Raw genomic sequence first — 19,399 nt, 5'->3', positions numbered from 1 at the left:
AATTTATAATTAATTTATTTTTATGATGAAAAATAAATATTTAAAATTTAAAATAGAGAAAATAACTTAAAAATACTAAGGGTTATTGATTATTATATTATTTACTTGAAAATTAACTTTTAAAAAATATATTTATAAAAGGGTTTTGAAACATTACCACATAATGCCAAAAATCTATAAAATAATGTTTAATTTGTTTAAATGAAGTCCAATAATTCTAAACCTAATGGTCCGTTTGATTGCCAAGTAAAATGTTTTCCGTAAAATGATTTCGGAAAATATTTTACTTTTTTGTAAAATGAATTCTTGGAAAATATTTTCGGTGTTTGATTGAATCATGTAAAATATTTTTCATTGTTTATGATTTCGAAAATATTTTCCGAAAAAGTTATTTTTACATATATTAATATATATTAATAAATTTTTATATTTTAAATTATTTTTACATATATTGCAATGATTTATTTATAAATAAATAAATTAAATTAAATATATAATAATATTCAATTATTAAAATATAAAAGCATTGCAAACTACTTCCGAAATTTACTAATTAGTTGTGAATCAATTGTAGTGATCTCATGATGAAATTACGCTCAGCATAAAAGCAATTTTTTTGTTGTCTTACAAACAACACAGATAGCATCATTATCAAATTTCAGCCACTCTCAAGTATAACCAATTCCTTAGCCAACCAATCTACATTGTAACACAAAGCTAACTCCTATAAAATTTATCCAAATGTACACATTTACAAACATAAATATGTATATATGTATGCATTCAACAAATACATAACCATATGCATGCAATCAACTATGTTCTTTGAAAGCTACTACTAGATCAAGCATTGCCCAAGGAAACTGCTGCTGGAAGGCCAAAAGTAGTGTGTTCTCTATTAGATTGATTCCTCATGCTAGTTTGTTCAGTTTGACCCTGTGATGATTCTGGCATGCCACTACCAGATGTTCTTTCATGCCTTTGTGAACCCTGTTCCTTTGGTATCCAAAAAACCCGAAGAAGTAAGTTCATATCAATTGGAATTTTATGTATTGGAATTTTATCATCACCAGTCCCGCCCATTTTCTTCTATCCTGACAGACACCTGTAATACAAAAACACTATGAAGCTTTTTATAATAGGCAAAGTAATAAATCTATTTTTGTAAGACTAAGTTTCATCATTACTATGCAAGTATTCACTAGAAATAACATAAACAAAACAGATAGCCAATCCTGCTTCACTAAACGAAAGCACCAAACTTTTGAATTCTCTTCGCCATTAGAAAAAAAAAGCATAATTAAGGAATCATCAAAACCGAAGAATGTAGCCATCAACGAAAATTTCCATCTCTTTTTTATTTCTTCTACATCCTTTTCTCACCTCCAAAGGACAAAGGGTTTTCAGTGCACGAACGTTAAGGTTTGCTAGGATTGTAATAAAGGAAGGAGCATAGGGGAACGATATCCGCTCCCTCGTTAGAGAGACATTTTAATGGAACATAATGGATTCTTCAATAAAAGTTCCATTTTGTACAAACAAATTAGCAATCTAATATAAACACTATTAAGAACATGTAAGCAATCTTTTTATTTTCTACTCATTAACCAAACTAACAGCTCTTACACATGAAATGTAAAAACAAGAGGGCTACTGTTATGAAAATTTTGATGTTATTTGTCATGGAATGCAAACTTAGATACAATGCAATCGCCTGTGCATAAAAAGGCAATATAATTAATTTTATGATCCGTTTGGTTCCCATTACCATAAAGAGCAAGCAATAACTTAAAGAGATGAATAATGCATCATTCGAAAATGAGAAAACATCTAAAGCTCAATATTGCCCTAGGCACAAGGCACGCTATAGGCAAAATGAGCACTCACCTGATGCCGACAACCACAAAGTTCAGCACTTTCATTTTTCCTGATGCCGACAACCACAAAGTTTAGTGGTAGAGCAAACAATAGACAAAAGTTGTGTTCCTAACCCAAAAAACAGACACAAGTTTGTAGTTTAACTTGTGTTATTGTTATCTACACATTGTGATCTCTCATGCATACGGATATTACATAAGAAGTGGACCAAAATTAAGCCTTCCCACACGTAAAATATATATCTGTATTTATTAAACTTTCTGTTAAGACTCAAGAATGGTCACTCAAGAATTGAAATTAGTGTCAAAGCAAGAATGGTGGATACATTTTTAGTTCAACTAGTGCAGCAAAAGCATTAAAAGTGCCTTAAGTGCATTAATGCAAATCCTATGAGTTTCAAACTTGCAGAATTACTAGTTCTGCTTGACATTGCATCTCAATTGTAAATTCAACCCCTTAGTTTACAATAAGCAGAGCGCTTCCACAGCAGAAAGAAATTTGTGTATAGAAATAACATAAATATATCAAATATTCATAACAATACTCCAGTGAAATATACATTGCCAATACTCATTTCAGTTCAAATAGAAGCCAGTGAAAGAAGGCAATAAATAAATTTTTATCACTGAGATCATAAATTCTTAATCAAGAGAAAATGAATCAATTAGATCAAGAGATAATAAGATTTAAGTACTAGAAAAATCCAGTAAATTTTGAACAAAATTTCAAGATACCAAGTGCTCGAGCAATTAACGAGAGATCAAAGCAAACGACGACTAAAGATTACGAGAAGAAAAGGAAACACTCAACGATTAGTAGGAAATTGGAGGTTAGCCAAAGCAAATGAGATGATCAAGGGATGAAGCAAATCCTCTAGGACTAAAAAAGAAGGAAGAATTCGTGTATGAAAGTTGGGGAATTGAGCGAAGGAAAAATAAGGCAATAGTGCGTGAATCTAGGGATACATGAGTGGCTTCATTCCTTTACCTTTTGGCTTTTGTTGCATTTGGAGAGAAAATGGCGAGAGACAGAGATAGCGAGGCAGAGATGAGGAGGAGAGGCGGAGGCTTTGAGGAAGGGAGAACCACTGCTTAGAAGAGAAAGGAAAATGTCTTATGGCTTAGAAATCGGTAAGACATTTTCCGAAAATTGGCTTTGATTTTACCCGTGTTTTGGAGTTGATTTTCCAAATGGAAAATCTTTTCCGCTAAACAAACACCGGAAAAGTTGGAAATGATTTTCTGGAAAATCATTTCCGTCAATCAAACAGAGCCTAAAATTAATATGAAAAATACGGAAGATTTGGAAAAGTAAAAAACTGACCAAATTGAACTCACTATTAATCATGCCTTTTAAAATATTAGCATATTAGAAAAAAAACTCCAAAATTTTAAAATTGAGAGTGCTGAAAAATAATTGCAAGTAAACTGAGCATAGCTAGAAGCAATGCTTAATAGTAGTGTCAATTGCTTCACGCATTGAGCATGAACAAGGCAGAAAAACAATAAATACTCGATATGTTTATGTAGTTTGATTTCCTTATGTCTAAACAAAATCTCTAAAAAGGTTCAAACAAAGAACCAAGATAGTTTGGTCAAACATGCTTACAAATAAACTAAGTTATGAATTTGAGTAGTGCCAGACACCCTTTGGCACTCCTCATAAATTGCCTCAACAAAAAATTTTCATCCAAGCAAATCCTTAAAAATCTCTAGAGGTGCAAGTTTTGTACAGTTGTTGTGTTTTGAAAAAATACAATTTTTTATGTGTAGTTACAATTTTTTTTTATGGAGAATTATTAAATTTGATATAAGTAACATTAATAATTCTTAAAGGGCTTAACTCGCAAATTGATACCTAAACTATATCATTTTTCTCAAGCTATTTTTTGATGAAAAGTAATATTTCATTACCCATTTTACTCAAAACTTAAAAAAGAATTCACCGCTTTATTTATTATTTTCTTCCCCTCTTATTTTCCCTCTCTTTCTCTCTTGTCTTCTTCCCCATCAATTTAAAAGAAGGTTTTATTGATAAGGAAAGGACGTAGCCAGTTTTAGAGATCAACAAAGACTTCTAACTATCGAGGCTTTGAAACAAGTCTACATTTAAATGTATACTTACAAGGAGAAAATGATTAAATATACTCCCTCAACTTGGCTGAAATTCTCAATCGTTTTATTATAATAATCTCTTTTATTTGCTTATCAAGTAACCAAGGAAGCTCACTTATATATCATTTTAATGGCTCTTTGTTGGGTTTTTGTTAAATTTAATGACAAAGAGAATAAGTTGAACAATGGATGGTAACAAAGAATAATAAAAAATAAAGTTTATTTAACTATATTAAATTATAAAAATTTACAAACAGTCTGCTGAATAGAGATTATCTTGAAGGTTTGTTTTACATAAAAAAAACATGAATGAACAGCAAAGTGGACCCATTTTAAACCCAATCATTTCTAGCTTTGAACCAACTATCAGTCCACTGTTGACGCCATTTTGTTGTTTTCTCTTTTCTTTTTAAGGTTTAATTATTTAAAATTAATTTTTAACAAGTTTAAAGTTATAGATTTGATCATTTGGAACTTCATTTCTCAATAATATATGTAGCTAAAGAGATTAATGAATGTTTTTATTTTAACATATTAATAATGTTTCTTTATCATATCAATCCAAAGAACACAAAACAATTTTTGCGGTGAGCGTGGATCGAACACGCGACCTTCAGATCTTCAGTCTGACGCTCTCCCAACTGAGCTATCCCCGCAAGGTGTCATATTCTTCCAAATATCTCTATTTAGCGTATATTTCGTAGACAAATTTGCATCCTTATATATCTTAATTGATATATTTAATTTTGGTAACGAAAGAAATTAATATATATTTATATTATATAAAAGAACCGGTTAAATATATATATATATATATATATATATATATTAATGACTGTGAGTTGTTGATGATAACCATGGCTAAAAGGTAAGAAGAAAAAAGTTTTGGGTGAAAATATCAATCTTAATTTTTATGAAAAATTGAGTTAATTGAGTTTGAGTGAATTTAATAAAATATTAGTTGACCTTTCAATTGATTGATTTGATCGTTAATTGTATTAATGTAGTTGATGCAAGTCATCGGAAGCTATGACATGACAAGTACATTAATGTTACGTGTCACATAGAAAAAATAAAAGTAAATAGTTTAAAAATTTTAAATTATCTTAAAAATAATAATGTGTATGTTGAATGTATTTGGATAAATGATTGACACTTAATTGTCCATGTTCATTTTAGATGAATGCAAAACTAAATTCTTTAGAAACTATAAAAATATTAATAATTCTTAGAAAATTATTAAAATCAAGTATGGGAAAATTCAAAAGAATGAAAAAACTATAAAAGAAAACAGAAAAACCCTAATGAAAAACTGTATTTAGAATGCACTTGGACAAAATGTTCTCCTGATTCAGTTAAATTTAGACAATTATTTGTCTAGATTCATTTGAGATGAGTTCAAAACTATAAAAAGTTTAAAATTATTAAAATATTAATAATTACTAAAAATTGTAAAAGTTATCTAAGAAATTGAAATATGAAAAACTTAAAAACTTAATTTTATTAAACATTATTTGAATTTTTATAATTATAAAATATTTTGTCCATATTTCAATTCATCGTGGAATCCTACTTTTGTATAACTTTTTGAACTTTTTCTGTTTTAGCCTAAAATTTTAATTTATGATCTTTCAAAATTTTATATTTTATCTCTAAGTACTAACATAGTCTTAATTTATTACTATGTGTACACTAAGAATAAATGATAAATTTTTGAGTTTTACGACTTTAAAATTTTCATATATTTTAAATAATTTTTTATAATTTATAATTTTTAGTAGAATGACTTTGGAAATCATTTATGAATATTTTTATTATTTTTAATTTTTCAAAGTTTTTTATTATTTACCGATGTGGCATGCCATATCAAAAATACTATCATACGTGGTAATTTATGGTGACTTTTGTTAGTCACATCAGTATGGATAACGGTCAAACCGATCAATTGATGATTTTCATTAATAGAAGGGGCCAATTGATATTTTTGAGGTTGAGTGTACTTTTTTCACAACTCGATTACTTTTTTTCCATTTTTTATTAGGAGACTTTTTAACCTTTTAACTTTATTTAATCGTGTCAAGTAAAATTACAGTCTAACTTTAAAAAAAAAAAATCAATAAAAGCAGAAGGATTCTTTAAAAAATAAGTACTGTCATTTAATGTTGTTGAAATAAAAATTACTTTTCATTTAATGATAAAAATTGAAATGATATTGACAATTTTGATAAAAAGACAATTTTTGGCAACGGTTCCCATCGAGGTGCTACATTATACGCAAATGCAAGCACCCTAGCATGCACCTCTTTTTTCTTTGCAGTATATGATACAAAAACTTCAATTGTATTCATACATTCAAGTCATAGATGAAAAGAGTTTTACATAACAAAATTTCCCTAATCTTTCAATAAATCATTTATATCAATGGTTTGGAACTGGAACTAGATTTATATAAAGATCAATCATCAATGTATACATCACAATGAATTTGCTAACATATTGAATCACTATGCCAGTGCTCCGATTCCGCACCTGTATGAACCACATCATTTATGAAAAACAAGTGTCAGAAACTTCAACTCTGCAACTAATCGTGATCTTATAATCACAGTTAAGAATAATATTACCCCAGATAAGCATCATCGATGTTTAAGCTTCTTTCCGAGTTATCCTGTTATTTTAAGCAAGGAATACTATGATTAGAACACTGAATTTTCGCAGAAACGGACCCGAAGAAAAGAAAGTGCAGAGAGCAGGCGACTAATGTTTGCTACACTTTAGGAGCCTTAAAACCTTATTTTATGAGGGCCATTTAGATCACTGCAAAGTACATTCCATGATGGACAGTAAAGTATTCCTCACCTAAAGCAATAAATTCCCAAAGCTGTCGTGATTTCATGGATAACTGATGTGGAAAAGTGACAGTAGAGGGATCCTATTTGACCAAAAAACACGAGAGAAATGTTAGGCAAAAAAATGTTACAGCATACAAATCGATATGTTAAAGAAACATCAAAAGAAAAGATCTCAATCTCGATACCAAAATCAGTTCAACATTAAATCGATGTATGAACAAAACCGCTTAAGAGTAAAATATTTGTTTACTTCCAAACTAAAATGACAGTGGTCGTACCTGTAAATACACAGTAACCAAGAAGAACCAAAAACTCATCAACTAAAGGAACACTGCAGAAAAATAAGATTAGATTCATGTTCTTCAGAAACAACGGCTAAAACTGGAACTGCAATTGTGGTTAGAAATCGAAATCCAGCACACTTACCCATCATTTAATCTTGCTGTAAGAGCATTTGCAATTGCCAATGGAAGATACAAGAGTGACTGCAAATAAATAGAGAACAGTAAACCATTTTGTAACCATGTAATCAGGTCCATAAAAAATGTAGTTAAAGATGAAATAAAAATAACATTCATTTTTCCCATTTTTTTATAACAATGCTACTTACCATGCACATGTTAGTTTTCAGTCCCTTGGGTTCATCACACAGGTGAGCCAAAATCATCCGTCCCTGTCAAAACCATTTTCATTTAAAGATACTGATTCCAGTCACGAAGAGTACAAGGCACATTAAAGAATTTAAATCACTGGATATCAATTTGTTTTTTTTTTTTCACAAACTAGGAATTCAAAAGTATTAGAAGATTCTCATCAACAGACAAGCAAACCTTACCACAAGGAACCCAAATGCAAGTCCTGTTCCCAGTATAACTAAATGTGGATAATTTCCCATAACATCAGAGGGCGACAGATGATCCCTTCATGGCAAGAACAAAAAAAAAAAACAGGAATAAAGTCCATGTAAGGCCAAATGCAACAATAGAATAAAGAAAGAAGGTGAACGTTGTTACAAGAAAAGAGGACAAACTCAAATTACCAAATGAGCACTCCTCCCATGAGTACAACAAAAGGATAAAGCTGACAAGGAAGAACAAAAAACACCGATTAATCATTTAAGCATACATGGAAGGAAGAAAGAAACACAGAATTTACAGAATTACCATTGCTAATGCCAGTAACATGCTTCCTTTTCTTGCCTTAACGACCTTATGGACATTGCTTATACTGCAATACAACCATACAAGTACATAAGAGAAGCTTATGCGGACACTAAAAGACAGCAGTACTATGAACAAAAAATAAATGCAGGATGGACTAAAACGAGGTGGTCTCATGCATAGAAACCTTGGCCTCTGCATTATCATTTAACTCAGCCTAATAATCCATAGCTCTAGTATAAGGCTACAAGCCAACAAGAAGGCAAAAATGAAAGCATGAGAAGCTTCAGCTCTCACATTGGACTACTAAAGTGGACAGTTTTCCACAAAAGGTCAAAGAATAAGTAATTCAAAGCACTAGCATGAAACTACAAGAGTGCCAAATAGAAATTATAAGAAGCTTCAGCCATGAAAGCTGAAGTAAAATTTGACCATTTAGGATGCAGATAACCGCTTACTTGCAAGCCACTGTAGGTAAAATAGCAATTGGTGTCAACAAATACACAGCAGCTTTATATGTTGGAAGTTCTGGAAAAAAAAAAAGGTGAGTAAGTAATAAAATGGTCAAAGAAAAATGGCAAAAGCAACAAGAAATCCAATATAAGGTGCTAACCCTTTCTTAAACAAAGAACTTACCATTAACATAAGGTATCCAACTCAAGAAGGGTATCGATTGCTGAAATGGCTGAGCCCACCACTGGGCACCTTGAGGGGAAAAAGGTAAGCAATTATAAAACGTGAAAAACAATAATAATAGAAGAAAAGAATTCAAAAGAAGTTTCAAATTTTTTATACGTGGAACACAAGTAATATAAAGGTTTAGTACAGACTGTCAAAGGCACCCCCATAACATCGAGTGAAGAAACATACCAACAATTGCTGTCATAAAGTGCAATCCATATATCAGCGCAAGACCCTCAGTCGGCCCATTGACAACAGGAAGGATAAGTGCATTGGTGAAATAGCTGCAGAAAATGACACAACAGAAGTATCAGCATTGGTAAAAGAACCTTCCACTGCATGCTACAAAAACCACATTAGAAACTCCCTTCTAAAATTTTATGTAGAAAGGATGGAGACATTCAAGAGGAATACATATCAAACAGAATATTTAGAATACCTCAAATATAAATCACGAAATTATCACAAAATCCTTTCAAAAAATTATCTAACATTGAATAAAGTTTGATAAAAAGAGATTGAAAACAAAATTTATAAACCCTCTATAGAATAAACCAAGTAATTGAAGAACTGCAAAGTGTATGGCAGGATTTCTTAGAAGGAATACAAAATACAAAACTAAATTACACTTTTGATTACTTACTGTTCCCATGTAGCTCCATAAAATGGTATAGATGAAATTACCCAGAACCAGAAACTGTCCCCTCCGCACATGGCAGTGCTCCCAAAAGCCATGGTTTCGAACTGAAAAAGAATCAATATTGTATAATGGCGGAATTTTATTAGACATTGTTATGTAATGAAACAAGTTAAATACATACCGCACATGCAAGTGCATCACACCCTGCAATATTTCAAGACCACCAAAAATAATTACTCCATCAGAAAATTTTCTAATAAAAATAGCAGAGGATGGAAAGAAGAGATTATAAAGTGAACTTACCATGGTCAAAAAGTTCTCCAAGTGGACTTGAGGAGTTTGTTCGTCTAGCTTGTTTCCCATCAACAGCATCAAAAGTCTAGCAGGCAATTACTAATATGTGAAAAAGATCCCATACTTTGAATACATTGCCAGAGAGAAAACATTCATGCTCATCCCCCTTCCCCAACACACCAAGGAAATAAAGAAAGAATAAGGTGGAGGTATAAACCTGATACAAAAATAGAAGCAACCCGTGTGCAAGATGAACCCATCTTGGTGGAGGTGAATCCAAGCGAGGGGAATAAACCTGAAACAGTAATACAAATAAAAGAACTGAATGGAAAGATAATAGCAAAAGAACATGTACCATTCTCCCGAGCCTTCGAAGATACAATCATACACATAACCAAAATGTTTCCTGAACTTTATGGTTATCCCTGAGAACTACACAAACTAAACAGACAAGCAAGGCAACATTAATTGTGTATCTAATACAGAAACTGACATATGAAGAAACAAAATTTATTCTATAATAAAATGCAAATGCATGAGAAAAAGAAAGAGAATTTATGGTTCTTGCAGGTTAAATCAACATACTCAAGTGACACCTATACCTTCAATCGTTTAAATCATTTACATACAAATTACAATGCAGAATTTCTGGTTCTTCAAGGTTAGACCAACATACTCAAGTCATGTAAATACCTTTCTCATTGTTTAAAGTCACCTAGCCTTTCAGCTCTTTTTTTTTAAACTAATACATTATATGTCAATGAAAAAAACATCATGATTACAAAAGCTATCATATTTGGTAAAGAAATCCAGTTTATCAATCTGTTCAAGTAACATTCAACCAACCACACGTAAGGAAATGGTTAGAAAGTACAGAATATAGAACACACTTCTCATCTCCTTTGATCTGAACATGAGATGTTCATTGGTAAAAATGAATTGGAAACGAAAGATTAACGTCAGTGTTTTCCCAAAATGATTAATGAAATATAATTTGCAGAAAATCGGTATAATATCAAAACTTGCAGAAAAGTGTTTAACTTGCGACAGAAATAAAAATAAATATAACATTGAAGAAAATAAGGAGAGAGAGAGAGAGAGAGAGAGAGAGAGAGATTCCCACTCACATAACCGAGCAGTGCAGACAAAACCAAGAACATAAATCCTGTAAGTGTTATCTTAAGGAAGAAAAGCATAAACAAATTAGTAACAAAATAAGGTAGGTCCTACATGAATATGCACTCTGTTACACGTATATTTACCTGCAAGCTTGCATGTACAGTGAAAAATGAAAATCACAATTTAAGAGTACTTAATAATTACATACCATGTTTGGTCTGGTGGAAATGCCAAGCCGGAAACATGCACATAAACAAACATAAATTTATTAGTGCCAGAAAAACATCACTAAAGGTGCCAAATGTTTAAAATCCAAGCATAATATAGTCATTAAAACTTATAATCCGACTGCATGTACAAGCATGAAGTAGTCCATACAGGTATAGCAAGGAAAAAAATGTGACAAAATATGAGTATTCAAATCATGGCAGAACTTACGGCATCCAAAGAGGGAAGAAGTTAACAAAGCGGTTCCAAAAGGGTTGCAATACATATTTAGCAAGGTAAGAGTGATCCACACCACTGTATTTGTATCTATGCAAAGCTGCTATACCATGTGCCCCTATATACCCCATTCTTCCTTTTTGACAAAATTTCCAAGACCTGCTAAACATGAAGAATACAAAAATTTATCTGATTTCTGTAAGAAAACAATTGGATGTAAATGAAAATGACTCAAAACAATAGGAACATAAAAACCCAATAAGGAAATCAAGGAAAACAATCGAAAAAACTCCAATGACATGACTTTAAACAAACCTTCAAGTTGATCTTTAACAAGTAGTTATTTTTTGGACTGCAAAAAGATTAAAATTTCTGCTAAAACAAGCCTTAAGAAATCATTTGAAAAAAAAAAAAGAGTATGAAAAGATGGGTTACTATCGATCATGAAATAAACATATTCTGTTTGAAAAGTAAGGAACAGAATCATTAAAAAAAAATAGAGAGCTGCGACTTAAAAGGGAAACAATAAAAACAGAAGAATGAAAGAAAAAATATTAAAAAAAAAGATAGTTTTTTGTATACCTATTTGAAACAGAGATCAAACGAGAAAATTAAATCTTAAAAGATTGTGGCTTCTGATCAATTAAGGCAAAATAAAGCAATGGACTTCTTTTTCTTTTCGGTTCTCTCCCGCCTTTCAAACGAACGTAGCAGTAAGGAAGAGAGAAAAGAAAAAAAAACAGTTTTAATAATTTATATTAATTCAAATGAAAAGGGAAAAACAGAGAGAAAGGGGCCAAAATAAAAGTCAAAAACAGAATAGCGAATCAAAGGGAATTTTATTTTATTGTCTTTATTTATTGGATGCCTATAAATAAAAGTTTATTTGTATTAGAGTTGAAGAAAATCGAAAATAAATATTTATATATAAATTAATGAAAATAATATTAAAATAACCATTATTTTGAATTAGTGAGAAATACAGTTTGATTCAATTTTTAAAGGTTATAATATTTTTTTGAACAATCTTATTATTGATTCTTCTCATATTTACTATTTTTACACAATAATTAAAACTTCATAGTTCATCTCCAACCCATAAATAGTAAAATAATGTGTTTTAATATACTTAGCTCACGCCTTCCTATATAAGTTTTAAAATTATTTTGTGAAGGGTTTATATTTATTAATTAATAAAATAAAAGCGTCCCAAAAGGGGAAATGATAACATTTTTTAATGTTAGATGGTGCGATAATGGACCGGGAATCGTATTCGAATGCATGCAGTATGTTTCTTTTGCTTTGTTGATGATTCCTGTATAAAAAATTACTAATTAGATTATGAAAAATGGTAAGATTGAGTAAATGAATAACAACCCTACAAACATTTTTTATATTTTAAATTGATAAATTTTATTCTCTATATTTTTGGACTAGTTAATTTAGTCCTTCACTTTACAAATTTTAAAATTTTAATCATGATCCAAATAATAATAATTAAATTCATTTCGCTAAAATTCTGCTATTATTCTTATACTATGCGTAAATTTGTAGATTTATTTAATTTTCTCCAATTTGATCATTATTAGTCCCTATACTTTTGAAATTTCAATCTTAACATAAACGGTAATTATTAAATTCATCAATTGACTTTTTATGAGCAATATGTGAAAATGGAAGGTTAACATGACATTACATATTTGATAATATATTTTCCACGTACATTTTAGAAATAGTAGAACTTAATGAATTTAACAGTTACCATTTGATCAAGTTTGAAATTCCAAAATTAGGAAAGCATAGGGACTAGAAATGATCAAACTAAAGTATAATAACTAAATCCACAACTTACGTATAGCACAAGTTGTATAGCAAAATTTGACAATCTGATTTTTAACTCTTTAGTACACTATACATAATTGAGAGAAAAAGGAATAAAGCAATATTTAGTCCTTGAATTTGGGATTTTTTTCTCAACTTGATCCCTAAAACCATTTTTTGGTGCACATTAGTCTCGAAACATGGAAGTTTTTTCCAATTTGATCCATGAACTTGAATTTCATTAAGTGTGATGAAGTGCATTTTAAGACTATATCACATCATCGCCTTTTTTTTTAATTTTTTATATAAAATCTAAAAATACAAAAACTTTATAAAATCGTTAGATTAGTATGACTTAATTTCAAAGTCTCGTATCATCGCACTTAATGGAATTCAAGTTGAACGATTAAATTGAGAAAAACTACTACATTTTAGAATTAATAAGAAAAATTTTTAGGGACTAAGATAAATTTTTTATGGGGACTGAATGTTACTTTATTCCAAAAATTTAACACTTAATAAGTCAATTATATCTCTAAAAAAGTCAATTATAAATTGTTTATTTAATTCTATGGCTTAATTTTATACAAAGAGAAAGCGAAAAAAAAGAGTTAAAAGAAGGATAAAACTATTTCAACATACATCCCACAACAGGAAGCTGCCATGCCATTTATAACTGCTAAGATGAGGAGTTGATGGGTTGTGTGAGGATGAGTATCCCAACCCATTAACCATAGTTCAACAATTGTGAGTTTCTTTTTTCCATTTTAATTACTATAATATTCAGACTATTATTTCAAAATTCTTTTTAAATATTAATATAGCAGTTTGTGATGACAATTTTATTCAATTGGATTTGTGTCAAAATAAACATATAATATTTGGAGTAATAAAGAAAGTATTAATAATTGGGAAACCAAAATCCAAAACTACCCACAAGAGAATAATGCGTTTCAACATACTCAAATTCATCTCCTCCTGCATTGATAACAATACTCATACCAACCGAAAACTTGATAATTGAGATTTAACATTTATGTATTATTCAAGTGTTATTTTTATTTGATAAACAAAATTTCCAGTGTACATTATATGTATTTTCAATACGCACTGTAATATAATTAAAAAGTTTTAAAGTTATAATATTGACAACATTTGAGTGTAAATAGGTTTTAAAATTTTAATAGTAGTAAGTATTCTTGTAAAATCAATGTCTTGTTTTTGAATTGTTGAAGAGATTTAAATAGTAAGGACTAGTACCGTAATTGTAAAGGCAAAACACCATTTTAAAAAATAGTGATGATGTTTATTATGCAAAATTCAAATTTTAAATCTGGTGACACCAAATATTTCCAATTATGATAGATAAAAGCAGTGGGTACCAAGTATTTGAAATTTTGTAGAGGCAAACAAAGAATTATTTTCCATTTTGATTTTTCCAAAATCATATTACATTTATATTTAAATATATAATTGTGTTTTTAATTCTTATTATAAATAAAACATTGACAAAATATGTGTTTGTATTTAAATTTTAAGCACTGTTAAATATAAAACCATAAGTCAACATATGTTTTGCCATGCAAGATATTAATCAAAATCTATTAACAATAATAATACGAATTTTTATTTTTTAATATAAATTTTCTCTGAAATGATTTTTAAATACATATGTGTAGAAAATTTTAATAAAATGAATAAATAGTTTTAGATGTAATTTCAACAGTAATAGTTAATATCTATAATTACCAAGGCATGGATAATTGTAAATAAATATTATTAAATTAAACCAAGTATATTATGATGCAAATCAACAAACAACAATTACATATCTGGATTTTCTTAAAAAAAATAATGCTCAAAATAAAATTACTTAATGTCTATAAATTTCATTATTTAAGCTACTCAAAATAATCATCATTCAATATGTAATAATGTCTAATGTATTTTGTAAGAAATTGGTAATATATTTATTATAATCACATTTAAAATTTTTGGAAGGCATTAATATAAATGCACATTTAGATTTAATGGTTTTCAATTTTAATGATTTTTTGGGTTTTAAAATTATCTATTAGAACAAGTCCAATGATTAATACTTCCCGTTTATAGCTTCATTAAGCTATTTTATATCGAGTAATAATCGAACCCTTAACCACTAGTTTTTTTTTTTTTGGCTTTTTAAGGTTTTATGTCTTCTTCCTTTTTTTGTCTAAGATTTTATTATTTTCAAAATGGGTAAACTATTAAAATAGTCACTTTTGTTTACCTCAAATTACATTTTAGTCACTTATGTTTGAAATATTACGTTTTAGTCACTTACGTTAACATGTTGTAACATTTTACTCATCGAATCGTTAATTCATCATTATGATGTAACGAGAAGTGACGTGGTAGGTTAAATCATCATTTCAAATAAAAATTTTAGGTTAATTTTTTTTTGATAAATAAAATAGAAGATTACATAGGGCTATTCATAAATGAGTTATCAAAAGTGTTTTCTTCTTTCAAGATCTCTTTAATCTCCAACAAGGGTTCCTCAAACATATGCAACACTTCATCACTTGAAAGAGCCATTTTTGCTAACGTATCAGCTATGTGGTTGGCCTCTTTAGGAACATATCTCAAGAATCATTTTTCTTTAAAGGATAGAATTTGTTAGATCCTCCTTATTAGATTGTTCTTTTGTCCCGTATGCTTCTTGTCGCTAATAGATATAACATTCTTGAACTTGTCTGATTGTATAATGACCTCATCATAACCTTGTTTCTGTAGAAGAACTAAGCCATCCAATATGCCCCAAAGCTCAGCAACTGCAACTGAGCATTTCCCCAATAACCGATTGTATCCCAAAATCCAAGTCCCCTTCTCATCATGAATTACTCCACCTGTAACAAAAAAACCAAAAGCGGAGTGAACAACACCATTAGTATTAAGGTAAACATACATACTTGACTTTGGATGAATGGGACTCTATTACATATTAATCTTTAAAGCTTCTTTGTGAATAGAAGTGAAATGTTTTGCCCAACAATACGAAACTCTGATGACTTCCTTCGGATTCATAGCTTTTCCTTGAAAGATGTAAAAGTTGCGATTTTTCCAAATGCGCCACAAAATTATCCCAAAGTAACAAGCCCAATCTGAATCATTCAAGTTATTGGCCGTACAGACCTACAAATTCACAATCAGCCAATCTGATATATTACCAGCAAAGAAGCGCACAATATGACTAGGGGGATGACTTGATGCCAAATTTCCTTCACATAGGAGCAATCTCTAAGGACATATGAAATATCCTCAATAATATAACCACAAAGGTGGCAAGACTCATCCTACGTAATACCCCTCTAAACCCTTTCAGAATTTGTTAAGAGTTGTTGTTTGAGGAGTAACTAAATGAACTACCTAACTCATTGAGGGCCCGGTATTTTCTAAACTCTATTCCAGATGCCGTCCTTCGGATTCCAGGAATCCTCCTTAAGCATCTAATAAGCACTTCTAATTTAGAAAACACCGTTTGTTGTCCTAGACTAAGAGAGAGTGTCTGGGCCTGCTAACTCCAAGGGCAGAGGGACACTAATGATGCATTGGACAACCTCTTCTGGCAACCAAACCCGAAAGAGGTCAAGATTCCATGCACCATTCCTCAAAACTATCTTGTGAACTTTCCACTCAGTAGAAATATTTATATGGCTCGAAATATACTTAATAAGAGGTCCCACATCAGGAACCCAGTTATCTTCCCAACATCGGATAGACCGCCCATCCCCAATAGACCAAATCATATTATTATGCAATAAAGTTCAAACCTTCGCAACAACCTTCCACATAAAGGAACATTTACTCCTCAGAATGCAATCTGACATACTTTTCTAAATACCATACTTAGCTTTAAAAACTTTAATCCATAGGGCTTCAATCTTAGTGACAAGGCTGTATCCAATTTTCATCATAAAGACTTTATTTTTGTCTCCCAATCTCCTAATCCCAAGGCCACCATGTGTGTAATACCTCCTACCCGTATTCGTCACTGGAATAGAGTACGAGGCATTACTAGATTTTACCAAATAAATTTTTCGTTATTACGAGTTAAATAATATTCATTTATCGAAACATGTCATGACGTCCCTTGGATGGGCCTCCGAAGCCCAAAACCTACATCGGAACCAAACCGGGATTAAATCGAAACCATAAGAAAATTTTCGCAAAATCTCCAAGTTTTTTTTTGAACTCAATATAACCCCTTTATAAATATCAAATCTTCCCTGCAATTTTAAACTGAGACCAATCCAACACAACCAATCCATTTCAATATATTTTCAAGATAGATTTAACATATTCATAATATAACCTCATCACATACCAAAACCAAAATTTGTTAGCCATACGAATGGCTAACCTTACATTCATTTCACATTAACATTTACTTTATTAGCTTATACATGCCATTGATTTCCAAAATAAAGTTTCTTTATGTACCGAGATCTTGAGGTTGATAGTGTGATGCGTTCTGACCGAATCCGACCTCCGAGCTCTTAACACTACAAAACAGGGGAAAAAAGAAACAGGGTAAGCACTTTGTGCTTAGTAAGCTCATGTAACAAGAATTATACTTACCTAATATTTTCAATACAATGCAATAAACATTCATACATCCATTCAATGCATTATTCCCTTAACATGCACAAACTCAACATTCAAGTTAGTTCAATAATTTTCATGTATCAATAATATATATACCATGATTGATGAGCTCATCAATACCGTGATTTCCATTCCCTTGTTATTTTTCCATATTTATCCCATTGAATTTCTCAGAATTTCGATGGATTTTCAGAGGTACACTTTAGTGTACAAATCTGGGTCCGTCAATTCATATTCATGTACGCACATTTCCATTTTAAAGAGCACACTCCCGTGAACCTCATCTTTACAGCGAGATTACCAGTCCAGGCTAAATACTCTACAATGACAATTACTCTAATGAGCTTGGATCTGAATTACCAGTCCAGGCTAAATTCAGGCCCTAATTCAGATTACCCGTCCGGGCTAAATCCATTTTCCACATATTCTTCGGGAGGGCTATATCAGAATAGGATCACCCATCTGGGATAGATCCTTTTTACCGTCAATTCCTTTTCAGAGATCCATCGAATTTTCCTTCTATTCAACCGGGATTTCTTCCCATTTTTATCAAATATATCAATGTTTCATCAATTTTCATACAATGAACATTCAAATCATGTTCACATCAATAACAAACATTTCAAGCATTTAAGAATATAATTCAAGTTACATGAACTTACCTCAATACTTGTTTGTAAACAAAAATATACTAATCCCGAACTTTTTCTTTTCCTCGATCTAGCTTCGTATTTGAATTTTGTGGATCTAGATAAATAAATTTAATCATTAATCTAATACATTTCATGTTCATATGTAACATTCTCTATAATTCCATTATTATTTATAGTGCATTCAAAGCTGTCTCACTGAGTCATAGTCACTAAATTATTTATATCTTGATCTACAGAACTCCAAATTAATATCCTATAATTTTACCAAAACTAGACTCACATATCTTCTTACCATAAAATTTTAGAATTTTGGTTTAGCCAATAAGTACAGTTTATTCTTTAAAGTCAACTCTATTATGCTGTCTGACAGTTTCGACTCTTCTTTACTAAAATTAATTATCTCCTTGTACAAGATTTAGATGATGTTCTCATTTATTTCTTTTGAAAATAGACTCATTAAGGATTTTAAACATATAAATTTAAGCCCTAATTATTTTTCTCCAATTTTTATGATTTTCCAAAGTTAGAACAGGGAACCCAAATTCATTCTGACCTTGTCTCACAAAATCTATTATATCTCATGTTTTACAATTTCATTGCTTACAACGTTTCTTTTATAAGAAACTAGACTCAATAAGAGTTAATTTCATATTTTATTCATCCTCTAATTTGATCTCTACAATTTTTGGTGATATTTTAAAGTTAGACTACTGCTACTGTCCAAAACTGTTTTAGTGCATGATGTTAATTACCATTTTTCCCTAATCTTTCAATAAATGATAATTTCATCCCTGCTCAATTAACCTCTCAATTGAGCTGATTTTTCTCAATTAAAACTTTATTATATCACTTTAAACTACTTTATAACCTTTTGAAATCATAATTTTAGCACTAGACTTTAATTCCAAACTTTTTCACAATTAGGTCCTACAAATCAATTTCTATTGAAATTACCTAATAAAATCATCTCATAAACAAATTAAAGCTTAAATTTCATGCTATTTCATCATAAACTTACAGCACTCAACCATAGTGACTTTCAATTTCATCCATGAAATCAAAAACTAATGAATTTAGTAATAGGACCTAGTTGTAA

At 30.3% G+C, this 19,399-nt stretch overlaps 1 protein-coding gene and 1 non-coding gene across 8 annotated transcripts; both read right to left on the bottom strand.

Annotated features, from left to right (window-relative positions):
- Positions 1 to 4,575: 4,575 nt before the first annotated feature.
- On the bottom strand, positions 4,576 to 4,648 carry TRNAF-GAA (transfer RNA phenylalanine (anticodon GAA)). The gene has a single exon. It is a non-coding gene; the product is annotated as a tRNA-Phe (tRNA).
- A 1,580-nt stretch (positions 4,649 to 6,228) lies between these two features.
- Positions 6,229 to 11,919, bottom strand: LOC105784082 (choline/ethanolaminephosphotransferase 1). Of its 7 annotated transcripts, none has more exons than XM_052626105.1 (20): positions 11,765 to 11,919; positions 11,177 to 11,341; positions 10,747 to 10,956; positions 9,975 to 10,060; positions 9,837 to 9,914; positions 9,629 to 9,704; positions 9,507 to 9,529; positions 9,329 to 9,429; positions 8,875 to 8,969; positions 8,641 to 8,709; positions 8,463 to 8,532; positions 8,008 to 8,071; positions 7,884 to 7,924; positions 7,680 to 7,764; positions 7,455 to 7,517; positions 7,271 to 7,329; positions 7,123 to 7,175; positions 6,852 to 6,924; positions 6,617 to 6,660; positions 6,229 to 6,521 (listed from the first exon to the last, which is right to left on the bottom strand). In XM_052626105.1, the coding sequence occupies exons 4-19, from the start codon at positions 9,975 to 9,977 to the stop codon at positions 6,639 to 6,641; spliced, it is 975 nt and encodes a 324-aa protein (XP_052482065.1). In that variant the 5' UTR covers positions 9,978 to 10,060; positions 10,747 to 10,956; positions 11,177 to 11,341; positions 11,765 to 11,919; the 3' UTR covers positions 6,229 to 6,521; positions 6,617 to 6,638. The 7 variants fall into 7 exon arrangements, with proteins under 7 accessions (XP_052482065.1, XP_052482064.1, XP_012465320.1 ...); XM_052626104.1 differs by lacking the exon at positions 9,975 to 10,060 and having other exon boundaries at positions 10,747 to 10,797; positions 10,882 to 10,956; XM_012609866.2 differs by lacking the exon at positions 9,975 to 10,060 and having other exon boundaries at positions 10,747 to 10,797; positions 10,947 to 10,956.
- Positions 11,920 to 19,399: the final 7,480 nt, after the last annotated feature.

This window comes from Gossypium raimondii, chromosome 13 (genome assembly GCF_025698545.1).
Source record: "Gossypium raimondii isolate GPD5lz chromosome 13, ASM2569854v1, whole genome shotgun sequence".
NCBI classification, from domain to species: Eukaryota; Viridiplantae; Streptophyta; class Magnoliopsida; order Malvales; family Malvaceae; genus Gossypium; species Gossypium raimondii.
The sequence above is the reverse complement of the archived record's forward strand: the minus strand, read 5'-3'. Positions and strand labels throughout refer to the sequence as shown.

Bases quoted from the DNA above. Each gene is read 5' to 3' on its own strand.
- LOC105784082 (XM_012609866.2), bottom strand. From the start codon at position 11,313: ATGGGGTATATAGGGGCACATGGTATAGCAGCTTTGCATAGATACAAA. The intron at 9,430-9,506 runs GTATGTATTTAA...ATTCTTTTTCAG, and splicing joins GTGATGCACTTGCATGTGCG to TTCGAAACCATGGCTTTTGG. The intron at 8,970-9,328 runs GTAAGTAATCAA...CATTTTCTGCAG, and splicing joins TATGGAGCTACATGGGAACA to CTATTTCACCAATGCACTTA.